This window comes from Bactrocera dorsalis, chromosome 2 (genome assembly GCF_023373825.1).
Source record: "Bactrocera dorsalis isolate Fly_Bdor chromosome 2, ASM2337382v1, whole genome shotgun sequence".
Classification (NCBI taxonomy): domain Eukaryota; kingdom Metazoa; phylum Arthropoda; class Insecta; order Diptera; family Tephritidae; genus Bactrocera; species Bactrocera dorsalis.
The window spans coordinates 87751191-87769567 of NC_064304.1; the positions used below are offsets into that span (position 1 = coordinate 87751191).

Here is an 18377-nt window from a genome sequence, read left to right on the forward strand (position 1 = left end):
GATGAATAATTAAATATTTTGTGTTTTATTAACAATTTCCGGGTACTTTTTTGTCACAATATGGATATACTAGGTTCCGTAAAGAATTACTAATTGCCACGCCCCCATCCCCATTAACCAAAAACGTATAAAGTACCATAACTAAATAAATTAAGACATAAAACTGCAATTTGGCACAGGGATCGCTAAGCAGGAGACAATACTTAATTAGAAACGACTTTGTTGCATATAGTTTTCTTAATTTATTTTAATTATTTAGATTGCCACATTAAAACTATAAATTGGAATCAACAAAGTAACACATTTTATTAGAATTTTACATGAAAGACAACAACATTAATTTTATTTTTAAGAAAATGAGGTAAACACAAATAACACCAAATTAAGTTTGGTCATATAATTAGAAACGACAGTAACAACTTAAAAATATTTATATAAAATTGAAAAAATCGATTAAAATTTTTAGTATTTTGTTGAATACCCCTTATTTTTAACAACATTGCCTAGCTTTCGGATTAATTGTTGGCATGTTTGCACTGATATGCTGCTCCAACTTTGTTGAACCATTTGAAATAACTTCTCATTATTTCGCAGTTACTTGTCCTTAAGATCACGTTTCACAATTGCCCATAAGTTTTCAATTGGGTTGAGATCAGGACTTTGCGGAGGCCAATCCAAAACATCAATATTTTTATCCGAAAACCAGCTTTTCACTAACCTTGAAGTGTGTTTTGGGTCATTATTGTGCTGGAAAATGTACTGAACTGGCATATTCTCAAAGGAATATGGTTTCATTACATTCTCCAGAATATTTTTATATTGATGTTGGTCCATTATCCCTTGAATACGCACAATTAGGCCAACACCACGAAAGGAAAACGCTCCCCAAACCATAACAGATCCGCCACCGTGTTTACTGTTTTCACAGTGTACCTGGGGTTCAGCGCCGTTTTGGGAGGACGGCTTACATACGTCGGCCAGACTGGAATAAATTTAACTTAGATTCGTCACCCCAGAGAACTCTATTCCAGTATTGGGGATTTTTCTTCAGCATATCCTTTGCAAATCGCAATTACTTCTTAATATTTTTTTTTGCTACAAGCTGTTTTTTGCGCAATGCACCCACGAAGTCCCGACTCCTGTAAACGCCTTCCTATCGTCCGAGCTGAGATTTCTACATTAATTTCTTGTCCAACTTCAGCCTTTATTTCAAGCCAAGTCATGAAAGGTTTGTTTTTGTTCGTCCAACAAATTATTCGGTCTTCTGCTGAAGTGGTTTTTCGAGGTCTGATCTTCGTGATAGGGGTTTCAAATTCCTTTGTTTTTTTATACAGATTAATAGCTCCAAATACCAATTTTTTGGAGCAACCAAACCTTTGTGCGATATCTGATATTTGCAATTTCTCCTTTTCATAGCACCTTACAATCAACTCTCTCATTTTTGGAGTACATGACTTTTTTTGCCCATTATAATAATTAAACGAGAATCAAACACCACGCAAGAAAGAACTGCGCGTTTCTATATTATATATACGAGATTTTCGTAGACCAGGTCACATATACATAAATACGATTCGTTTGACATTTTCATATATTCTGACGGTTGTTTGTATCACCAAAAACTAATCGAGATAATTATAGGGTTATATACATATATTAAACGGATGTCTGTCTGACCGTCCATTTGTCTGTGCAAGCTGTAGCTTGAGTAAATATTAAGATATTGTGATGAAACTCGATACAAGTTTTGCTTAGCAAAAACCCTTTTTTCGTAGACAAGTTCATAAATAGGTGTAATCGGACTAATACCACGACCAAAACGCCATTAATCGCAAACCTATAAATGGCCATAACCCAGCCGCTAACAGATTTTATTTATACTTATATTTCCTAAACTGCCCATATTTAGGCGAAAATTCATAGCTCGCACCTACACTACCGATTTCAACCAAATTTGGTATATAATATTATCCTAACATTCCTACATGTGCAAATGAGTATTTCACTTTCCGGTATATAAATTAAAAACCAATCATATATCTGGATAAAACTTTGCATAAATAGAACCTCTAAGTTAACCCCAAAAAATTATCGAACTTGGATATAACTTTTCAAGAACTCTGGCATCAAATGTGTGGATATATTATTAAAATTAGGAGAGAATTCTCTTCCAATAATACTTGTAGTATGTCGGTAATGTCACAAATGGTTTGAATCGGGTGAATATTTTCCTAATATAAATATTTTCAACTTCCGGCTGACTTTATAAAATATCAAATTTGATTAATATTCATTCACGATTTCATCGAGTTATGAATTTTGAATTCTTTTGCAACATTCTTTAATATGTGACACCTATATACTTATATCAATATGTGGCAACTTTGATCCCTGCAAGTTGCAAGAGTATGAAATGTTCGGTTACATCCGAATTTAGTTCTTCCTTACTTGTTGGTTTTATTTAATTATTTTAACAAATTACAAAAAATTTTTAATGAAAAGATGAAAAATGTTTAAATCTCACAGACAGCAAGACTTAAGAGGCAAGGCTTTGCCAGAACCAAGGTAAACAAATTAGATCAAATATTAGAGAAAATTCTTTCGCTTTGCTTAAATTACCATACTATTAGATGCTAGTACTCCGCTTGAAGATACTCTGAAAAATTTTCTAGCAATCACAAATATCACTTGTATCTGGTAACTCTATTCATAAGTAGGATAATTGATGGTACAAACTGCGCATGCTTTTGTTTATGTCATTGAGTTTTTACCATATTTTTTTTATGTATGTACCCACTTTCATCATTTTATTTATTTTTTAATAAAACTTAATTTTTTTGTTGCTGCATTTCGTTTTCCAGGCTAATAAGGATAATAAAAACACACCTCCCCGCGATGGTCCACCACCGACACCAATCACCAAAGGCTTAAGTTTATTAGCAACGCCAATTGTCAAAAAGGAGAAACGCCAAAGCAGTTCCCGTTACAATGTTACAAAAAATTGTGAATTAACAGCCTTGAGCCCTCTCAATGAAAGTAAGTAAACACCGAGATAGAAATGTATATGCGTATTTTTGAAACATACTATGTAACATACATACATATGTCTGAGTTTATACCCGAAAACTTTTGTTGCCCATTATCGGCAACATCCATTTTGTTGTTTACATAGGCGACTGGAGTTCGGTATCCTCGAGTTGGGCAATTTGAAAATGCTATTCAATGCCGAGTTACGTATCAGCGAACTGTTGTGACTGAGAACACAAAGTGTGTTTTCTAAGCACAACGTCTCGGTGTCCATCGTCCCACAAACTACGAAACGCGGCAACAAACGTCTTCTTGTATGAACCGGCAATATGTATAATATTTTGAGTTTTAAAATATTCATAATTTTTTAATATGCATTGGGAGTTTTTTAGAAAAGGTATATAAGTACCTAAGTCTTCGTTGACTTTATTTTATTTCGGAAATGCCACATTGGAAGGATATTGTTTTCTTTACAATTAATTTAGCTCCTACAAATAAATGAGTTCCTAGTTCTGAGTAATGTCAATCATTAATAGGAATGGTACTAATAGAATTGTACGATTTCTTTAATCACTGTTTTAGCTAAATTGTTTAAATAAGTTGCTGTACCTTTGTACATGCATGTGTAAATCAGTGTTGCCGCAAAGATTTCCATGTCGTCTACCGATTGCTTAAGGAAAAGACATGGAGGGAAATATATCCATTCAATTATTTATAAACTTAGGATTTGGCAAGATTTTTAATTTTAACTATAAAATCACTTGTCAACTATATCAGTCTTTGATAACATATGTATGAATTTATTTAACCTATAAAATGAATGCTAACAATAACCTTAACTATTATATATGTATGTATATTTAAAATATTTAAAGCAATAATTTACTGTTATAATATGTATGTGCAGCATTTTCTTCCAGACCGCGGTCTGTTCCAAGCCATTTATTCTATTTGAATCCTGATATATGTATATTAGGGTTAAGATTCTAGAATTTATGTAATTACCAATTTATTCCACTTTAATATCTTATAAATATACATACATATATGTCAGGAAATGAGTTTTGGGGACTAACTTAAAGAAAATTAAACTAATGTTGCATTGAAAATATTTTATTTCTACAGAATAATTAATATTTTCCAATTTAAACCGAGTTTTCATTCAAATCTTTTTTAATATCTTTTAATAATAAAACATCTTAGTATGATTATCTCTCTTGCTCTCATCTACAATATCCTTGGGATATCCTTTAATAAACTGTTGTGTGCGAGAACACCATTTTTATGAATCTCCCTATGTGAGTGTACACATTGAATATGCGACGTCAAAAAAGTCTCCCTTGTTTCTATAAAGGGAGTAACATGGAAAAACATATTGATTTTCCGACAAGTACGACACGGAGTGCGTTAGTGAACACACAGTGTTCTTGCTCTACGGTTGGGTAAAGTCACAAAGAATATACAAGTATATATTTATTAATTAACAATTTAGACCGAAAATAGCAATTTGGCTAGTATTTTAAGGCTTTCTCAGTGTGTGATAAATAATTGAATTTAAAAAATCAATAGTATTGGTAAATGAAGTAGAAATGTTACACGTTGAACCCACATATCAATTGATGGCCAACACCTATCAGTGGTTAGTTAGTGGTTGGTGTTGCGGCGAATATATATGGTCCTACAGTCATACATATGTATATGATTGAACCTATACTAAGTTACTGCGTATTAAATATGATTGATTTGGACTGTTTCGGCATTCCTATTTTGTTATACTGACCGCTCCGGTGTTCGAATTTTTCGGTCGTGGATCCGGGAGTCCTAATTTTAATTTTGTCCAATGAAATGATGTGCGGCCTTTAGCCAGGATCCAAAAAAGTGCTGACAGATATAAAATAATAATAACTACAGGCCAACAATTTCAAAAACATATGCATACACTCATAATACACATGAACACATACATTAGTACAAAAATATATATAGTTTAAATAATTGATTGCAAATTCTTTCATTACTAATTTTTTATGCTAGTGACTAGAGTAAAAGAGTATAGGTTTGTATTCTATGCATGTATGTATCTATGTACATGTGGAATATATCGAATTGGTAATATAATTACGAATTTACATACATAGTAAAAAATAAAATAATTGTGTTGAACCTAATTAAGAGGATGATTCTAAGAAACTCACTAGTCTAGCAATATCTTGAACTTTTGTATTAACTCTTTTACTAAAGAATACGTGCCATCCCGCGAAATCATAAAATCTCATAATTTTTATTGCTATAACATAACAACAACGCATTAATTATGTCAATTATTCCATAAATGCACTTGTAACTTCAAACATATTTATGTGCAAAAATAATAAAATAACTCTTTGCAGCCTGCTTCATAGAAAGTTAAAAATTATGTACATATATACATACATGCTGCCTAAATATATGTATATAACGAAGTATACTTTATTTTGTTTTTGTTTGCTTAGCAGAGATATTACTATTACACATACATACATATTTTTTATTTTTGCAATGTGTTCATTTAACGCATACGCAGAAATATTCAATAAAGAATAATTTTTTCAAATACGAAATTGATTTGAAAATCGAACAATTTTAATTAAATAAATGCAAATATTGCTATGTGAATATCAGGCGACGATAAGTGCGAAAAAAAAGTTAAATACGAAACATCTGAATCTCCAGCATTTTGTAAAGTTTCTCCAGTATTCAATTTGCAAAAATCTTCGAATAGTATTAAAGCCGAAATTGTATTAAAGTGTTCTTTAATCGAAATGTGAATTAATACCAAATCAGCAACAGTTTTGATATGAAATGGTATTCAATGCTAAATACTATGCGGGCAACTCAGCCGGCTTTAAGCAACTATCACAACAACACTGTGAACAACAATTCCACGTGCCGCAATCACAATTGTGTTCAACAAAAACTCGACATACAGGTAGTGATCTAAAACCATCGACTGTCGTGTGTGGGGGTGACTCCACTACATCAACCTCAATTACTGTATCTATCGATCCAGTGAAATCGAGTGATAGTCATCAACACCAAAACATTAACAATAACGGAACTAACATTAACGACAAAACAAATCAAACTGTAGGCTGTACATTTAGCTGTTTAACAGAAAAGCTTGAAACCTCAACATTGGTGTCTATTAAAACAAGTATTGCATCCAACTCAACAACAACAACTTCGTCCTCAACCTCAACACTTCCAGCGGCTAGTTCCCTGACAAATTATTATGGCTTAGGTATACCCAAGTCACCGTCATTTCACAGTGGACTTGATCAGTTGGCCAGCAAGAAAAACGACTCTTACAAAAATCTATCGCATTTGTCAAATGCGAACAGTTTTAAAGACAACGCTAGCCCACACATTGTTAGCGGCGACTTAACAAAGCAAAGGATTATAGTAGCGAATAACTATTTAACATTTAATACCACAAACATTGAAGAAATCAAAGCTAAATTTCTAGTTGATGAAACTTTGGTTTCTGGAACACATTTGGTTAATAATCACAATTCTCTTACGTCCACAATGTCACAGCATCAACAGCGACAAAAGGCCGAAATACAGGCAACGGCGGTTGCATCACAATCAATTACAACAAGCAGCAGCGCGTTATCATCTATAACAACAAATTCTATTGGTTCAGGTATAGTTTCTGCTGCCGTTGCATCTATTTACAATTCAAGCAACAAATCTTCGTCGACATATACTTATAATCCCAATACCGTAGCCTCTACATACGCTTCCAACAGCACATCCTCATATTCCTCATCGTCATCTGCATGTATATCGAATTCGGCCGGAACAAGCACGCCAGTTGTTGGTGGAATGCCTGGTAGTGGCATTGGCGGTGTTGGCGTTGGCGGGGTTGCCACCAATAGCATCAGCACTGCCATTGTCACCTCGTCAACGACGGCAACGTCATCTTCACTGGTTGCGACACTGACACAGCACTTTTCAGCTGCCACATCGGCTACTTCACTGCTTTCAACGGCTGCCTCACCATCATTAACCACTAATAATAAGGTTTGATTGATTTCATTCATATTTAACCTATCAGTAAACACATACGTACATATGTAAGAACTAAGGTTATGATAAGAATTTACTATTTAATACATTGATACAATTATGTATTAATGAAACCGCAAAACATTCGAATATATTCTAATTAAAATTCGATACTTACTTCAAAATTGCCCTAACACTCGGGCTTTCACTTTAAAGTATCACTTCATCAAACATTTTAAATTTTATGAATTATGCAGATACTCAACAATTTCACTCTAGTTTAGTAATTGAAATACTTTAATCAACAAAATGTTTAACGATTATTTGCATAGCCCTAGTATGTACATATGCACTATATGTTAAAGAACATCGTTAAATTCCTTTCACTTCACCTTAACCAACAGAGCATTAAATTCATCAATATCTAGTTTAGGAGCTCAGTGTATGCATGCTGGTTTTTTTTTGTAAATGTTTAATAGTTTCATTTATAAAAAAAAAATAACTTCTTCCAGGCATTTTATTAGGGGGTTACATAGGTTTCCTCGAGTAAAAAACGTCATATTTTCAATAATTTTTTTTAATGTAAAAAATTAAATGAATGTATTTTATTCAAACTTTTAATTATTCAAAATTTCAAAGAAATGTATTAAAAAATCGGCCATTAAGACGTCATTTCCGGCAGTTCTCCGAAACAATGGATGACTCCGCTTTGACGCTATGGTAGGATCATCCAAAGAAAAATACTCTATTTAATGCAAAAATCTTGTCAACTGACTTTGAAAACACAGTTCTGAAAAATCGCATTTAAAGTTTTAAGTAACTACAGCGTCTACCAATAGGGATGACGTGTGTTTGACAGTTCGTGACGGCTATGTTTGCTTACGGATTTGTGTAAAATTTTGTCAGATTATTCATTAAGGCTTGACATTTCATCACGTCATGTTTCACTTTGGTACAACTTTATGAAATCGTCTAAGATTATTACGGAAACTCACGTTCATCGAAAAATTATTTTTCGTAAGGGGCCCTATATGGCTTAATAGGTTCGTCAACCAACAAAGTTTTTACCATTGGAGTCAGTCAAATCCTTCTGTGGTTCAGGGAATGCAATTGCATCCCCAAGAAGAACCTTTGGGTATGGATTGTGGTATGATGACATCATCTAACCGTCAAGGCAGTGCGTCGCCTCATGCGCGACGTGTTAATTTTGAGAAATAGTCAAGTCAAATGACCCCTAAAATGATGTGAAAGCCAAGCCGAAATGTTGCACCGAGTCATCGAAAAATGACGTAAACGGGTTGACACTCTTGGAACTATTTAACATCACGGCGTTCTTGTTTGCTAGAGCCTTTTTGATTAAAAAAAATATACATATATGTTAATATATTACTTAATCTCTCCTAACCAACTCTAGTGCGCAACTTTTCAAGGCTGTATCTCCAAAACTATTATAGGTGTGAATTTGAGCATTTAGGACAATATTCTTGATTAATTTCTTTATGGCGTGAAAGCCATGTAACCCCTGTAAATGAAGTCTATCGCAAAAGAAACAGAACTTTTTAAATACAACTGTTTCTGGTGGCGTCACCTATTGGTGGGTATATGAAATAAAAAGTTTGATCTCTTGTTGACATTTCGTAAAAATTTTAAAACAATTGGATAACTACAATCGATGTTATCGATCAAAAAATGACAGCAGCTTTTGGTCATCGGTCGTAAAATGCATTTTGAACAAAGAGCAAATATTAAATTTTGTTTTAAACTTGGGAAACGTTTACTGAAACATTTCAAATGATGAATAAAGTTTAAGGGGATCAGTGCCTATCCCGTAGTAATGTGCATGAGTGGTTTAAGCGATTCCAAGAAGGTCGTGAGGACCTCTGTGACGATCAGAAGTCGGGCCGGCCAAGTCGTCTTCAGAAGTCAAAAATAAAGACAATGCTGATTTGTTTTTACGATTCCGAGGGTATTGTACACCGAGAGTTCGTCCCACCTGGCCAAACGATTAATGCTGTGTTTTACCTTGGTGTTATGAAGCGTTTTTTGTCACGCATTCGTCGTGCTCGACCACAATACCGTGAGGCAGGGTTCTGGCGCCTGTTGCACGATTTGTGATTGCGCCGTGTCATCGGTCGACGCTTGTCACGGATTTTTTGACAAAAAACTCCATATTAACCATTAATCACTCACCCTACTCACCTGATCTGGCACCCTGTGATTTTTACCTATTTGGAAAACTTCATTTGCCCATGAAAGGACACTGGTTTCAGGACATTTCAGCTATCCAAAAGGCGACGACCGATATTCTCAAGAGCATTCCGAAAAATTACCTTAAACACTCATTTGAAATGCTAATTGACCGGGCTAAACGCTGTATCGAAGCACAAGGAAACTACTTTGAATAAAAAAATAAAACTTTTGAAAAATATTAATTTTTTTTTTAACAGTCCTGTTTCTTTTGCGACAGACTTGGTATATAGTCAATACATCTAGCATGCCACCCCTTATCCTCATCCTCTTTATATATTGATTAAAAATATATATATGTATATATATATTAATATATTACTTAATCTCTCCTAACCAACCAATCAATAAAACAAAAACATTTCATCGCGATTCGATGCATATATTACATTTCACAAATATCATAATGCATACCACTTTGAATTTCTTCCGCCCACTGACAAAAAATCATGTGTGTGTCCATTGCCATTACCATACCATCGTCATCTACTGCTGTTTCTGCACAATTTAAAACTAATATTTAACATTTACAACACTTCGTGGATTGTTGGTAATCAGTCGCCGGTGAGTGCAGCCGCCGCAATCAAAAATATTCTCAATGCCACAAAAAATGTTGGAAACTCGGCTGCTTCTGTAGCGATAGGACAAGCAGCAAATTCTGCAGGAAGTGGCAGTGCAAATGTGGCACAAAATATCGTTAGTGGTATTAGTATTTCATTGGGAATCGGTGGGTCAGCGAACAATAACGCCGGTAAAAACGGACTTTCATTGTGCAGCGGAAATGGTACGTCTTTAGCAGCAAAATTAAATAATACCAATGCCTCCCATTTTCAAAATGGCGACGAAGCGCATAATACCATGAACACTGGTCTTGGTAACAGTACTTGTAACGGCGGAGTTGACGGCGTTGATAATGATAACTGCAGCAAGGACAACACAAATGGCAACGGAATTCTATCGCCACAAACTTTACAACAAATTACTGGAAGTCCTGGACGCGCCAGAGACCGCAATCTATTCCATTCACCATCCACAACATCGACGGCCACACCTCTGCCGCTCCTACGAGGTGCTTATCAACAATTTTGCTTTTATATGCTTCCCTCTATTAGTGAAATCTCAACACTTTCCTCTTTATTTCGTGGTTTAATTACACGCACTTTATTTTGGTAATAATTATCTTTATAGTTTTTATCAAAACAATTATTATGGCTTTTGCATATTTATTGTAACATTGTTTTTTTTTTTTTGCAAATAAAAAAATTACTGATTAAACAATAATTTGGTTAAAGTGTTTTTAATTTATTAATTGTATGTTTATTATTATTTAATATAATGTAAGTGCGGATGTAAACTTTTTTAAGTAAGTCATATTTTTATATTTACTAATTACAAGAAATATGAGATAATGATTTTTGACTTTTCGAATATTTTAGAAAAAAGCTAAGTGCTTTAAGGGATATTGCAGAGTTAATCACATAATATTTAGGTATTTTCGCATTTAGTAAGATTATTGCTAGTATGATGATAAAATCAATCACCGGAATCACCATAAATATTGACCTATGTAAAAACTTTGAAAGCCACAACGTTTTATCTCTTAATTTTTTTGAATCCCTTATGATGAATGATCATTTTGAAGCGTCAGAACGAATTGTGGAATTTAATCGTATTCTGGAAAATAAAATTATATATTCTCCCAGTTTATTCCGAAGTAATTTTGACTATAATATAGATACATATGTATAGCACTTAGCGTTTGGGAAACTTTGCTTTTGGTCGATCGTCTTGCGCTAGTGTTTGTTTTTTCTTGCAAATGCTATGTCTAAATAAAGAGACAAGAGTCGCAAGCATAGTCGTTGCATAGGCAAGGCAACAAATTAGCGCAATGTTTTTGCTAATTTATTTTATAAAGCTCTTGCCAATTGCTGAGAATGCAGCCGGTAGAAGTCAACGCTAAATTGCAGTTTTGCAATATATTTTGGCGTCTTAAAATTAGCGCATTGGCACCGATATTTAAATGGGAATACATGGGCAGGCAAACCCACAATAACGGAGCGCGTACATTCGCCTTACCGATATTTGAGAATTCTCTCAATTCAAAAGACTCGTGAGTGAATGCCACGATTATTATGTCACATAAAATGTCAAAAGAACGATATTTTTCGTCAATGCTTATGGTCTGCTTATAAAATTTAATAAAAATCATCTTCAATACAAAATCATAAGTATTTTATGTGCTGCTTTTTTTGAGTTGTCTATCGGTTACTAAAGCCATATTAACTAAAGCCTTGTGTTGAGGTCCTTGATATAATTTAACGTCAACATTTCTATATTCAATATCACAAATAAACAGGGCACGCGTTTTAAAAAGTCACTAAAATCATGAATATAGCCATAGAAGAAGATTTTCGTGTTTTCCATGCGCTATATAGCACATACATACGTACATATTATTTTCTTGTCATTTCGTTTACTTACTACTTGCCAGTCACTCACTTGCTTCATCTCATATTTATAATACAAGTATAATACTTTTAAGGGGGTATTCTGGTCTAGACGCTTGAATTTTAGGCATTTTTTAAACTAAGATAAAACAAAAATTAAAAACATTTTTACTATCAATTTTTTATTGACATTTTAATAATATAAAAAAAAATTGCAAAAAAAAAACCAAAATTCGTCGAGATACGGGCCGGTGGAGTGGGGGCTTCAAAAAAAACGGTGCGTCCTGGTTGACGTGATTTCAACCCTTGTAGAGATCTAAAACACAAAAAACAAGAAGATTCTTCATTAGTCAGGATGTCGTTATCGGGTTGATCATTTTCACAAAAAAAAAATAACAAAATGACGTCGACTTGAAAAAAAAAAAGAATTTATATTACCCGATTTTTTTGACCTTTTCGATTTTTTTAAAAATACTTCAAATCAAAATTTTTGGAAATCCAAGGCAGACACGATAGAGCATTGTATAAAGAAGATATATACCAAATTTCAAAGGAATCGGTTCAGTAGAACTTGAGATATCATGTCAACCACCTCAAAAAAGTAGTTTCGAGAAAAACGAGTTTAAAGGTTAGGAGACAATTCTAGTGAACACGGACGCCACGTCACAAAATCGGCTGTATCTCCAAAAATAAGTCATATTTTTGAAAATCTTTCAAAATATGCAACAAGAAAACCGATTTTTTTCAAAATCCTAGACCAGAATACCCCCTTAAAGACATTTGGCTAGATATTTTTATACTACTGATTTTCAAGTCCAAGGTTATGCCACAAATCTTTTTTTTTATTTTTAATTGATTTGGTAAATAAGCGTGTTCTTTAGTTTTTGATTTAAAATAGAAAGACAAAAACCAGCTAATAAATTAAAGCTTAAAGATCTTACTACCGGAACGAGTTAAGCATGTGATATAGAAGATAACCTGTTAAAATCTAATATTACTTTTATTAAACCGTTTTCGGTTACCCCTGATGTTCTAAATTTTCCGATATAAATTTCCGAAACAATACAAAGCCGGATTTTTTAAATTGATTTGAGATACAGAGGAGAGTCTTTCGTCCTCTTCAAATGAGGAGAAATTTGATCGATTTGTATAATTCTCTCTACACAGAGTTCTCTAATCTCCCTGACCAATAGGTTAACTTATTCCTTTGATATTTTTAGGGAAGAAACCGTACGAAGTTTTAATGGTGTTCAACGTATAGTTCCTTACTGACGGCATACCTGTGTATCAAAAAAATAAGAAGAAATGGCTTAAATATTAGATTGACGCATTTTACAATATCTGTAGGTAGTTATAAAACATTTTCAACACATTGACTAAATGTGAGTAAAATGCTTAAAAAATTCATTTTACTTAAACAGTGTGTTAGTAGCAGTGGATAAAATAAGAATATAAGTATTAAAAAGAAATTATATATTGCTACAAAATGCACGTAGATTTGGGTATATACGAGTTTTAACGCTACGAATTGTATGTAATTGTCTTTGTTCTCCGCTGCATACAAAGCATTCCGAAAAATGTAATAATAGTTAAATAAATTTTAATCTTAATAAAATTGGGACTCATTCTTTTCACAAGTACAATAACTCTTAACTGCGTCGAACAAATGAGTAATTTGCTAAGCTAAACATACCAAATGTGATTGAATTTGAGTTATCTCATTGGAAATAAATAAAAATGTGCTTACAAATTAAGTATTAAATAATAATTATTTAGTTAAGTTGCAGTCGATACATAGCATGAAAGCGTCAGAGAGGGTTAGAACAAATTTTTTTTTGTAACAGGCACTCATTTTTTATTGAATTCACCGTATTTCAAGAGTTTATTTTGTTTCATCTGTTCTCTTTTTCCAGTTTTTCTATTTAAGTTTGTGTATTATTATACGTGTAATGAGGACATTTTTAACCGGTCTTGTTTTTGTTTTAATCATAGAAACGCCCGCAAATGAACGTGAACAACTTTTAATTCAAAAGTTAAGGCAATGTTGCACACTCTTCGATTTTTCCGAGCCCTTAAGCGATCTAAAATGGAAGGAAGTAAAGCGCGCTGCTCTGCACGAAATTGTCGAGTATCTCTCTAACCAGAATGGTGTGATCACGGAAGCAATTTATCCGGAGGCAATAAATATGGTTAGTATTTCTATATAAAGGAACACACCATAGATTTATGTGATTGGTAACATGATTTCTTCTCTAGTTTGCGGTAAATTTATTTCGCACATTACCCCCTTCATCGAATCCCAACGGCGCTGAATTCGATCCGGAAGAAGATGAACCTACGTTAGAGTCATCGTGGCCCCATTTACAATTTGTCTACGAACTATTTTTGCGTTTTCTCGAATCACCAGATTTTCAGCCAAACATCGCTAAGCGTTATATTGATCATCAATTTGTGTTGCAGTTGTTGGACCTTTTTGATTCGGAGGATCCACGTGAACGTGATTTCCTTAAGACTGTACTGCATCGGATCTATGGAAAGTTTTTGGGTTTAAGAGCATTTATACGCAAACAAATCAATAACGTATTTTACCGGTATGGATGGAATGTATTTAATTAATTTCAATATTATATTGTTATTTATGTATACATAGTTTTATTTATGAGACCGAGCATCACAATGGCATTGCTGAACTTTTAGAAATTCTCGGTAGTATTATAAATGGTTTCGCATTACCACTAAAAGAGGAGCACAAACAATTTTTGCTGAAAGTTTTATTACCATTGCATAAAGCGAAAAGCCTATCTGTTTACCATCCGCAATTGACATATTGCGTTGTGCAGTTCTTGGAGAAAGATCCAAGTTTATCGGAGCCAGTAATAAGGTTCGAAATATGATTGAGCTACATATTATATATAATTTGATGTTTCATAAGTGTATTACATTTTTTTTTTAAAGGAGCCTTTTGAAGTTCTGGCCCAAAACACATAGTCCTAAGGAAGTAATGTTTTTAAACGAACTGGAGGAGCTGCTTGATGTGATCGAACCGGCTGAATTTCAAAAAGTTATGGAGCCACTATTTCGACAAATCGCCAAATGTGTATCGTCGCCACATTTTCAGGTGGCTGAACGAGCGCTTTATTACTGGAATAACGAGTATATAATGTCGCTGATAGCAGACAATTCGCAAGTCATTTTGCCGATAATGTTCCCGGCTTTAAATCGTAATTCAAAAACGCATTGGAATAAAACTATACATGGACTGATTTATAATGCACTAAAATTGTTCATGGAGATGAATCAGCGCCTTTTCGACGAGTGTAGTCGAAACTATCGCCAGGAAAAGCAACTGTAAATGCATATATTTTTTGTATTTTAAATATATACAAACTTTGTTTTTTTTTTTACTTCACTAACTAGGGAACGTGAAAAGATGTCACAACGTGAAGAGCTTTGGATGCAAGTAGAGTCTTTAGCCAAAAGCAATCCTGAATGGCCTAAAATGTGTGGCCAAATGGATAATTTAAGTATTTCAAGTAGTCAAAATGAGTTTGAAGAGAATGAGAATTGTGATCTAACTTATGACAAATTGGAACAAGAAAGCAGACAACCGCAGATACAACAACAAACAGCACAGGAAACTAGAGAGGTAAGCCAAATATTTGTTGTTGCTTAAAAAGGTCTATGTGAAAACTGTGGTATTAAAGGACATTTTCCACACATAATTTGAATTAATACGGGTCTATAGATTACTAATAATTTCATGGAGTTCATCTTTGTTACTCATTAGATCTAGTATACTATATGTTTAAATTTTATTATGTTCTTGCGAGGGCTGCATGTTGGTTATTTATATGTTACAACTTAGCTACTCACTTCAAGTATGCAATTTTAGTCTATATCCACACATTTTTTAAAAATGCCTTAAAAAAGTTTGTGACCAAAAATTATTCTTAAATTAAGATTTTGGAAATTACACTTCACGTACATATGGCATTTTCGGAACTGAATTCGTTATTCGAATATAATACAGATAGTGGTTTGGTTTTATTGTGCAGTAATTTTTATACAAATCTTGAACTCATTTAATATTATTCACAGTCAAAGGAAAAGAAAACGCTTTACCCGAATTCATTAACACATGCTTATATTTGTAGATATTTACGGTGGTGTTAATATAATCTGTATTTGTAAATCAGTTAATTAGTATTGTACATATTTAAATATAAAGTTGTGATGGATAAAACTAAATAATAAAATATCTATCTAAACTATGGACATTCATTTATAACAACATACGCCTTCATACACAAATTTGTATATACACATGTATGCATCGATATTTTCAAGTATAGTTAAAAGACAATTTGCAACTTGTGAAATTACTCATTCCAAACAGATACGAGGGGAACGCAATAAAGACAAACCGTTATTGCGTCGAAAGTCGGATTTACCAGCTGATAGTGGCACAATTCGTGCCCTATTCGAACATAAGCGGACGGACGATTTCTTGAAGACTCCTCCAGATGTGAACAAATATTAAAGGAATTTATACAAGTGAACCCAATACAAGAAAAAACATAGATATGTATCTATTGCAGTATATAACTTGATACTTAAAGTAGATATACTATATATTAATTCATTGAAAAATGAAAATATTATGAATATAGTAAGCATAAGCATTACTTATCTAACATATGCATAACATACAAAAATATATACTAGATTACAAAGATATAGCAGTCCGAGTTTCAGAGATAACAAAACGTTTTGTATTCGAAACCAAAATATCTATAGTGTTTAAGAAGTAATTTGTGTTTCTTTTTATTCATGAATGCAAAAGAAACCTACAAAGGTTGTTGAATGAGAAGTACCAGTTATTTCTTCTTTTGAATCTTTTCGACTTTGTTTGCCACATAAAACCCTTTTACAATAAAAGTGCTTAAAATGTAAAAAATTATCAATTTTCTAATGCTATCTAAGTCAACTGCATGCCGCCGTATTAATGTTTACATATTTATGCTAATATATATAACCATAAAAAATTAAATTTTTTCTTCTTAAATATTACCATTGTAATAGATTACGAATCAAATGTAAAACACACCAAATGCTTAATGCTGCTTAAATATTTGAAAATACAGGCATAATACAATCAATAATTAAAGTTATAATTTTAAACGAATATTTTGCTTTTGTTGTATCTACAATAATTCTATTAAAACAGCTTATAACTAATTAGTACATATGAGTAACTTTAATATCAAATTTGTGGAATACAGTAATACAATATATTTATGAAGATCTTGTTTTAAATACGATTCACATTAGCAATAATGAATATTTAATTCGAAGTATCAAAATCGATACTGAACCGATTTTATGATACAAGTTATTAATCAATGTCAAAAATAAAACAACAATAAAAAAATAAATATCATCCTAATTCTATGTTACCGTTGCTTAACTGTTATGTACATGGTTTGCAGTGCATGTGCTCGTATATGTACTTATATACTGTTCAGGTATATAACTGTTTGATTGAGTGCAGTTTTTTAGCCCAAAAGATAAACTCATAGGTTTCATCAACCGTTATTAAACGAGCGGATCTTTAGTAGATAAATGCAATAGAGTATTGGAAATAGATAATTGCATGCTTTAAACGTGGTTTTGCATTGAAAGATGGATAGATACTTTATGGGTTAGTAATTTTTAAGCAAGAACAAATTATTCGTACACAAAAAGTTATTATTAAATAAATTATCCATATACATACTATGTACATATGAACATCAAAAGGACCTTAATACTGAAAACTAATTTTTTTTTATTTCTTTTCTCTTTTACAGTGAAATGTGTTACTACTTTTAATACACAAATATTTAAATTTAAGAAAGATTAACTATATCTAATTTATGAATAAAAATGAAAATTAACGAAAGATATAAAAAATAATAACTTTTTGAAAATGTTTAAAACAAATTCTCTTGAGTGTACTCAACTATTTTTGAAAAATATGGAAACATTCAGGAATTATCTGGTGAAACCTTCTTTATTGTATTGTACCATTCAAATCAATCGGTAAAGTTTGAATGCAATTTATATGAACTAAAGGCGTGAAATGTTTGTCTATCTACAAAGTTTTATTTAAAAAAATATTGTGTATTAAATTAATGTTCAATCGTCGATAATGTCAACGACGGGACTCAAAAGACGTTTGGAAGTCGATTCGTCAAGGATATTTGTTGTTCTTTTCCCTTAACAGAATAATTAACATATCTATGATTCAATCTTGCCCCCCCTTCAAAGTAATCCCCATGAGATATTATACACTTGTGCCAACGGTTTTTCCAATCTTCGAAGCACTTCAAAAAATCATTTTTTTTATCTTCTTCAGCTTCTCTTTCGATGCCGTCTTTATCTCGCCAAGAGAAGCGTAACGTCGTCCTTTCATGGGCTTCTTCCGTTTAGGGAACAAGAAAAAGTCACAGGGAGCCAGATCTGGGGAATACGGGGGCTGCGGCATCATTAGTGTGTTGTTTTTGGTCAAAAAGTCGCGCACAAGCAACGATGTGTGTGAGCAGGGGCGTTATCATGGTGCCAAAG

At 32.9% G+C, this 18377-nt stretch overlaps 1 protein-coding gene across 25 annotated transcripts in view; it reads left to right on the forward strand.

Annotated features, from left to right (window-relative positions):
- The window catches only part of LOC105229556 (serine/threonine-protein phosphatase 2A 56 kDa regulatory subunit gamma isoform), a 31185-nt gene extending 13432 nt beyond the window's left edge, over positions 1-17753 (forward strand). For 15 of the 25 annotated variants that reach the window (XM_011209915.4, XM_011209908.4, XM_011209914.4 and 12 more), the window contains 7 exons: positions 2862-3036; positions 13764-13960; positions 14028-14362; positions 14422-14652; positions 14727-15119; positions 15189-15417; positions 16168-17420. In XM_011209915.4, coding sequence (XP_011208217.1) covers positions 2862-3036; positions 13764-13960; positions 14028-14362; positions 14422-14652; positions 14727-15119; positions 15189-15417; positions 16168-16311 — 1704 coding nt within the window. In that variant the 3' untranslated portion in view covers positions 16312-17420. Of the gene's footprint in view, positions 1-2861; positions 3037-4419; positions 4470-5688; positions 7093-9882; positions 10394-13763; positions 13961-14027; positions 14363-14421; positions 14653-14726; positions 15120-15188; positions 15418-16167; positions 17421-17620 lie in introns of those variants that run through there. The other 10 variants (XM_029551698.2, XM_019991539.3, XM_029551694.2 and 7 more) reach the window with 7 other exon arrangements.
- The last annotated feature ends 624 nt before the right edge of the window (positions 17754-18377 follow it).